This window comes from Anarrhichthys ocellatus, unplaced genomic scaffold, assembly GCF_004355925.1.
Source record: "Anarrhichthys ocellatus isolate YVR2014 unplaced genomic scaffold, GSC_Weel_1.0 scaffold255, whole genome shotgun sequence".
Lineage (NCBI taxonomy): Eukaryota > Metazoa > Chordata > Actinopteri > Perciformes > Anarhichadidae > Anarrhichthys > Anarrhichthys ocellatus.
The window spans coordinates 84,022-92,635 of NW_022280283.1; the positions used below are offsets into that span (position 1 = coordinate 84,022).

At 46.8% G+C, this 8,614-nt stretch overlaps 1 protein-coding gene and 1 pseudogene across 1 annotated transcript; both read left to right on the plus strand.

Annotated features, from left to right (window-relative positions):
* Positions 1-1,289: 1,289 nt before the first annotated feature.
* On the plus strand, positions 1,290-8,479 carry LOC116401127 (laminin subunit beta-1-like; the record flags this gene model as incomplete). Its single annotated transcript, XM_031879382.1, has 10 exons — positions 1,290-1,536; positions 1,645-1,862; positions 1,938-2,034; positions 3,035-3,404; positions 6,112-6,296; positions 6,619-6,860; positions 7,371-7,580; positions 7,716-7,860; positions 7,948-8,155; positions 8,276-8,479. Coding segments are annotated over 10 exons (2,094 nt in total), but the record flags the coding sequence as incomplete, so codon positions are not given.
* Positions 3,418-5,104, plus strand: LOC116401128 (propionyl-CoA carboxylase beta chain, mitochondrial pseudogene; annotated as a pseudogene).
* Positions 8,480-8,614: the final 135 nt, after the last annotated feature.

The following is an 8,614-nucleotide window of genomic DNA, read 5'->3' on the forward strand; positions in this document are numbered from 1 at the left end:
AAAACGTTATTACCTCTGTGGTGGTAAAACGTTATTACCTCTGTGGTAGTAAAACGTTATTACATCTGTGGTGGTAAAACGTTATTACCTCTGTGGTGGTAAAACGTTACTACCTCTGTGGTGGTAAAACGTTACTACCTCTGTGGTGGTAAAACGTTACTACCTCTGTGGTGGTAAAACGTTACTAACACAGACGGATACAGAAGTAAAAACACAGACGTTGAAGTCGGTACAAGTGACAAAGAGATGCATTCAAAACATCAACGCTTTTTATTCAACCCTTTCATCAGTTTGATTTCCTTATGAAGAAATCTTTTTGTGTTAAAGCAGAAACAGAATAAAGAAACTGCAGATGTGACAATAAATCAGAATGATTAGTTTGTTCTGTTTAGTTTTCATGAGTCAAACAGCTGCTTTGTGGAGACAAACTGTCTTCTTTTAAGAGGAGTGATCCAGTGTGATGTAAACAGGCTGAGAGCAGGAATGTGATGCGACTCTGTAATTACAGCAGGAAATGAGACAGAAGCTTCAATCACAAACTTTCTCCCATCATTTCCACAAAAGTCTGGAAATATTTCACTTTTTATTACTATACTTAACGTTATGAAACTGCAGCTCGTTATGAAACTGTAGCTCGATAACACTTCTGATTGGCTGTCAGGGTTCAATGTTTCTAGACGTCACTTCAGATAAAGCTTCAGTGATGAAAGAGAATAATAATAATATTAGAATAGACTTGACTGACGCTCACGACCACAGGTTTAAACATTGTAAATGGGTTCATTTAACTCTTGTGTCTGTGTGTGAGAGGTTTGAGGAACTAAAAGCAGTGAAGAAATATAGTATTTAGTTTCAAACTTAAAGTATCATTTGTATATCAAAAGGTAAAAGATAAAAGCAGCTGAAATGTAGTCTTTGCTGTCAGTCGAAGGGTTAAATGAAGTGTAAACGCTGAAAGCAGCTGAACTGTAACAGTCGAAGTAATAAAAGTGAAGCGATGGTTCTTCATTGAACATGAAACAATTCACTGTCAGTAGATGGAAATAGAAATTATTCTATTAGTCATTTAGCAGACGGTTTTATCCAAAGCGACTTACAATTCAGAATCTATCACATTTCTACACCGTAGGCACAGCTACGGGAGCAATTTTGGGGTTAAGTGTCTTGCTCAAGGACACATCGACATGCGACTAGCGTAGTCGGAGTTCGAACCGCTGACCCTCTGATTGAAAGACGGCCCTGCTATCCACTTAGCCACAATCGCCCCTAAAAGTGAACGATGTCTGTAAACCCGCCTCCTTCTCTCTACAGGTTCTCGCTGTGACGAATGCTCACCTGGTTACCATGGAAACCCTGGGGATGTGGGGGGGCAGTGTCAGCCCTGTCAGTGCAACAGCAACATCGACATGTTGGACCCGGAGTCCTGCGACGCCCGAACCGGCGAGTGTCTGCATTGCCTTTACCACAGCGAGGGCAACGCCTGCCAGAGCTGCAAGCACGGCTACTACGGCAACGCCCTGCTGCAGGACTGTAGGAGTGAGTTCACCAGGTTTACTCCTTGAAATGCTCTCGATTGATCCAAATGTGGATCAAGTCTTAATGAAGTCTGGTCCTGAATCCAGATTGAACTCTTCTCGTCCACAGAGTGCGTTTGTAACCAGCTGGGCAGCGACTCCTCCAGCTGTCCGTCACCCGGCGATTGTCACTGCGACCTCAGCAGCGGTCAGTGTCGCTGCCTCCCCGACGTCATCGGGCAACATTGCGACCGCTGTGCGCCCGACACCTGGAACATGGTGAGCGGCCGCGGCTGTCAGGCCTGCGCCTGCGACTCTAAACACTCGTACGGGACGTCCTGCAACGAGGTGAGGAGGTTACGATGTGAACGTTTAGTCTTGGTTCGTCCAGCAGCTCGTGGTCACACTTTGTTTGGTCCACAGATCAGCGGTCAGTGTTCCTGTCAGCCCGGCTTCGGAGGAGGAACATGCAGCGAGTGTAGAGAGCTGTTCTGGGGACACCCAGAGGTCCAGTGTCGCGGTACGTTCACCACATTACCACGTTATCCATAATATACATTTTATTGTGAATGTGAAGGACAAAAGTTTAAAATTGATGAACAGTTGTTCAGCCGCTGCCCCAATGCATCGTGGGAACATTCCTGACCCAAGCATCCTCTGCTGCAGTCTGCTGTGACTTATATTATTAAGTCCAGATGTTCCCCGAGGCCCGACGGTCCCGTCGCCATGGAGACAAGACCAGAGATCTGTCTGATCCTCCAAATATTCCTGAAATCCACAAAGAGACTTTGTTAGTGTGAAGCAGAGCTGAAGGTCAGAAACTGGACCTGCTGAGAGGGGGGGTACACGTCTAACACCACAGCCCGTCTCTGTTTGTCTGACAGTCTGTCTGTTGATGGTTTGTTTCATGTTCAGAGTTAAATCTCAGTCTGAATCAGTTTTGTTGTTTCTGCAGCTTGAAGGAGTTTCAACTGTGTTAAATACAAACCAGATGTTGCACACACACCCTCACAGGAAGTTGGAAAGTTTGTGTGTCTGTGTTTAATTAAACCACCATATATGTGTCTCTTTATGAAACAGACTTCTGAAGACACACTGTAAACTGTGAACATACCTTCAGTTAAGTGTGGCTAAGTGGAGAGCAGGGCCGTCCTTCAATCAGAGGATCGGTGGTTCGATCCCCGGCTCCGCTAGTCGCATCTCGATGTGTCCTTGAGCAAGACACTTAACCCCAAATTGCTCCCGTAGCTGAGCCTACAGTGTGACTGTAATGTAATGTTCAGTCTCAGTTCTCTTTGGTAGTGAGTCTGTATGCGAGTCCTCATGGTTAGATTTGGTTATCGTTCACGGGTTTGGTTACCTAGTAACTCTGACTAGTGACTGCCATTATTATCTGCAAATGTTGTTCACAGCTGGTTGAACCATGATAAACTGTGATGTGTACTCCAGGACTCTGTGACACCACTGGTGGGTGTGGTTTCAGGTGTGAACTTCTAACCCTGAATGTGTTTCTGTCTCAGCATGCGACTGTGATCCTCGCGGTATATCGGAGCAGCAGTGTAACAAAGGCAGCGGTCACTGTGTCTGTGTGGACGGGGTTTCCGGCCCACGCTGCGACGTCTGCAGCCGTGGCTTCTCTGGAACCTTCCCCGACTGCCGCCGCTGCCACCAGTGTTTCGCCGACTGGGACAACGTCATCGGTCAGTTGACCAATCAGACGCACCGCCTCCTCAACAAGGTCAACGCCGTGAAAGCCAGCGGAGTCAACGGAGCGTACAAGAAGTCCATCGACAGCATGGAGAGGAGCGTCACCGACATCTGGGTCATCCTTAACCAGAATCCAGCCTCTCAACCACTGACTGAGACCCAAGAGCTGCTGCAACAGGCCAGGTGAGATTATATTTAATCTGGATAGTAGACATACAGCATCTGGCCAGGTAAGATTATATTTAATCTGGAGTTATATTGTGCTGCAATAGGCCAGGTTAGTTGCTGCCACAATGCTACTGCCGAACCAGCAACGGGGCTGCTGCTGGAATTCTGTTAGCCCCCTGAGCGTTAAGGAGAGGATTGACAAGAAACCGAAGATGGCAGAGGTCAGAGGAGAATAGATACAAACTCAAAAAAGGTAAATTGACAGCCAGGGAGCAAGTAGATCTTGTGCTGGGCCCTGAGTCCTTTGTGGATTCGGACATGTTCGTGGATCATCGCTGCTCTGTCTTCGGCATGGTGCAGGACAGCGTTGTGACAGGCCGAGGCAGGATCAATTGCAAGCTCGTTTATGTTTTTACTCAGGACATCAGTGTTCGGTGGCAATCTGTCTGGAGCTCATGTACAGAAGATTTGTAAGATTGTGGACCAGGCCATGACAGTTGAAGCCTCGGTCATCGGGTTGAAGGACTCTGGAGGAGCTCGGATCCAGGAGGGAGTGGAGTCTCTGGCTGGATATGCAGATATATTCCTGAGGAATGGGATGGCTTCAGGAGTCGTACCTCAGATCTCCCTCGCCATGGGTCCCTGTGCAGGAGGAGCCGTCTACTCCTTTTACCTTCATGGTTAGATCATGCCCAACTACGCCAGAAACATTGTGGTTGGCTTTGCCTGCATGAACGGATGCACTGTAGGCATTGTGGGTGACCAGGCCAAAGGGACTTCTGGTTGTTTGGACATCAACTCTTCAGTGAAGGGAGCCCGCTTTGTACGCTTCTGTGATGCTTTCAATATTCCCATCACCACCTTTGTGGATGTGCCGGGCTTCCTGCCTGCTACCGCTCAGGAGTATGGATGCATCATCAGACATGGAGCCAAGCTGCTGTTTGCCTTTGCAGAGGCCACTCTCCCGAATATAACCATCACCAGAAAGGCTTGCGGAGGAGCCCTATGACGTGATGAGCTCCAAACACTTGAGAGGAGATGTGAACTACGCCTGACCCACTGCTGAGTTCGCGGTCATTGGTGTCAAGGGTGCTGTTCAGATTATTTTTAGAGGAAAGGAGAACCAGGCAGAGGCTGAATACATCGATAAGTTTGCCAATCCTTTCCCAGCTGCTCTGAGGTTTTGTGAATGACATAATCGAGCCGTCGACCACTCTTAAGAGGATCTGCAGAGATCTGGAGGTGCCGGCCAGTAACAAGCAGCTAAATCCCTGAAAGAAACACGTCAACATTCCTCTGTGAAACTTCCAAACATCAACATTGTCTAAAGGCACTCGCTGTGGTTGTTTTTAATGATACTGACTTCGCATTCAAATGAACTGCAGCGTGACCTCCGAATGACAACTCGAGTTGGTTTGTCTCAGCATGAACGACTCAAACTGCCCAAACTTTCCCTTCCAGTTTACCGATTGCGTTTTGAACTATAAACTTTATTAAAGCATCATCCTCAAGATTTGAGGGAATTTATAGTGTTCTGTAAACCAAATCAGCACATCTATCTGTACAGGGGCGACTGTGGCTCAGTGGTAGAGCAGGGTCGGCGGTTCGATCCCCTCTAGTCTGTCGATTATATTTAGAGTTTAAACTAGCTGCAACAGGCCTAATGGGATTGTATTTAATCCAGAGCTTTAAATGAGCTGCAACAGGCCAGGTGAGATTATAGTTAATCTAGAGTTCAAACTAGCTGCAACATGCCTAATGGGATTGTTGGGAATAACATAGCCTCAAAAAGGGGGCACCAATATGTTGGGAACGTAAAGGAGCGTGTTTGGGTTATCGGCATCTAAGAAACTAAATTCTTGACATCAATAGAATTATTAATGTCAGTAACAATTATTAATAATAACGGGGCACCACCCTGCGAACGGGGACCAATAACCAAACGATAAAACTAAGTCTCATAATTAGTGTTCACTGACAATGTCAATAGTCTGAGTACTATTACACATTCAGAGTGAAAGTGAAGGTTTAAATTCGAGCACAGACCACATATACAGCTATTATCACAATACACATGCACAAAGTAATCACAGACAGCTGCTCTTTAAAATATAACAGTTTATTACGTTCTAATGCTCATGATCTAGTCAACTAATATCTAAACTAACAACTATACATTCATGAGCACGCTATCTAAAATCAACAGACGATCGAAAAGAGGGGTGTGTGTGTGTGTGTGTGTGGCGGAGCGAGGGAACAGCTCAGCGACGTATGACGTAGTTGGGACGTAGTGACGTCTCTCATGCGTGAGACTCAAAAATGGCGGATAGCCAACAGGAGACCTGGCGTCTATACGTGCCGGTAGCCGTTTAGCACGTAGCTAGATTAGCGCAAAGCTATGTGTGTGTGTGTGTGTGTGTGTGTGTGTGTGTGTGTGTGTGGATTAGTAAAAGATAGGGAAAGGAACAAAATGAAAGTTTAAAGGAGCTGCAACAGGCCTAATGGGATTATATTTAATCTAGAGTTTAAAGGAGCTGCAACAGGCCTAATGGGATTATATTTAATCTAGAGTTTAAAGGAGCTGCAACATGCCTAATGGGATTATATTTAATCTAGAGTTTAAACCCGCTGCAACAGGCCTAATGGGATTATATTTAATCTGGAGATTAAAGCAGGTCAGAATAATGTAAACTGTGACCTCTGACCTGTGTGATTCCCTCAGTGACCTGATGGGGGCCCTGAGCCAGATGTTGAACCACACTGAACGGACCCTGGTGCAGGTGGAGGGCGAGGACTCGGCTGCAGAACCTAAACTGAACTCTGTGATGTCGGATGCACAGAAACTGGAGCGAATGGTTCAAGAGCTGTTGGATCAGATTGAGTTCATGAAGAACTCTGACATCAGAGGTGAGAGTGGTTAAAGGTCAACGGGCAGTTTTTTTTTTGTGGGGGGGGGGGGGGGGGGGGGTCATGTGATCAGGTTTTAATAAATCTCTTCAGTTCTTCTGGCCTGGAAAAATACTGGAACCTGTTAATGTCAAATGTATATCTTAAACTGGACCAAACAACTACTCAAGGGCCACTTACTTACTAATTCTGGAGTTTTCAATCGCATCTTCATCAGCAGCTTCCTGCTGTGGGTCCAGAATAAACTGTTATGTCACATCACCTGTGAGGTCACCTGTGGACTCACCTGTTCTCTGATCTGATTGGTACTTCCTGTCACCAGGGGCGACGGACAGCGTCTCTAAATACTTCCAACAGTCTCTGGCGGCTGAAGTTCGAGCGAACGCGTCCACCATCGATGCCGGCAGCCTTGTACAAACCTCCAGTGCTCTACGGCAACTCACAGAGGACAAACTGAACCAAACCAGAGAGGAGTTCCTGAGGAGACACACTGAGCATGCTCAGAGACTGGACGACCTGGCAGGAGAGCTGCAGACTCTGGACCTATCAGAGATCAGCCACAAGGTGATCATTTCATTTCATTATTGTTTGTTTTTATTTTCAATCAGGACTTTTGTTTTCAGACTTTCTTTGACCGTTTAACTTTGTGTTTCTTTGTTCTGACCTTCAGTCTTTATTAGATGAATCTGCATGTCTCAATGAAAGATTTCCTCTGATTTAGAGAGCTGCTCCTGAAGGCATCACGTCCCCTCTCCTCTCTTTCTTTAAAGATCTGAAGATGATTTATTCTCATTTATTTATGACACTTTAAACCTTTTTAAAGTGTCATTGCCTTTTCACAACTGGACAAACATAAAAACCACAGAAAAGATTTCATTTGTAGTTTGAAAGAGATTAACAAACTTAAATATGCATAACTTGTGTTTCCACAGCAACCATTAACACAGATGGAGTGCATTATTTTGGATTTATACTCATACAATATATCATACTTGTATCAGAGGAGTATTAAAGATGTTTATTTTATTATAATTGGATTTGACTTCATTTTGTGGTCGGTCCTGGTTCTCACAGACATGCGGCAGTCCACTATCAGGTCAGGACTCGTGCGGGTCCTCTCCCTGTGGAGGTCTGGGCTGTGTGGACTCTGAGGGTCGGACCAGGTGTGGAGGTGAAGGATGTGACGGCGTGAAGACGGCGGCCAGAAACATGTGGAAGAAGACCCGAGAATCTGAGCAGGAAATCATCAGCGCCATGGAGGAAGTGGACAAACTCTCCAAGATGGTGAGTCTGATGCTCCCTGGTCTGTGCTGGACCTGACGGGTCCTGGTCTGTGCTGGACCTGACGGGCCCTGGTCTGAGCTGGTTCTGACGGGTCCTGATCTGTACCGGATGTTCTTACCTGTGTTTTGTCTGCAGGTGTCAGAGGCCAAAGAGAGAGCGGACGAGGCGAGGCTGAGCGCTCAGGACGTCCTGATGAAGACCAACAGAACCAAACAGAAAATCCAGCAGAGCAACGAGGATCTGAGAGTCCTCATCAGACAGATCAGAGACTTCCTCACACGTATGTCGCTCACTTCCTGTTCAGAGTCATGTGACTTTTCATGATGTTTCTGATTCTGGATCCAACTGGCGGTCTTTGTGGTTTAAGAGGACGCCGCCGACCTGGAGAGCATCGAGCTGGTGGCCGACGAGGTTCTGGCCGTGCAGATGCCGACCACACCGGCTCAGCTGCAGAATCTGACCGAGGACATCCGGCAGAAGGTGGGAGAGCTGGGACACGTGGAGAGAATCCTGCAGCAGAGCGCGGCCGACATCCACAGAGCCGAGGACCTGCTGGACCAGGCCCGCCTCGCCAGGTGGGTCCTACCAGGTCATCCAGGACCCTTTACAGTTTAAAAAGGTCTCATCTCTCACTGCCTGATGATGGTGGTTGTGATGATGATGATGATGATGATGAAACTTCCTGTGCTCGTTAGTGAGGAAGCAGCAGATGTGAAGGACTCTGCAGAGAAGGTACAGCGAGCTCTGGAAGAAGCTCAGAGAGCTCAGACCGCTGCCAGCAACGCGATCCAGCAAACCGCCGCCCACATCCAGACCACCAATCAGCTGCTGTCCTCCGTTAGTACTGACCAACGTTTACTTCACTGACATCCTGTCACAATGTGTACTAAACGTTTACTTCACTGACATCCTGTCACAATGTGTACTAGACGTTTACTTCACTGACATCCTGTCACAATGTGTACTAAACGTTTACTTCACTGACATCCTGTCACTTTCGTTTGCTACACTCACGTTAGAAACATGAAGGTAAC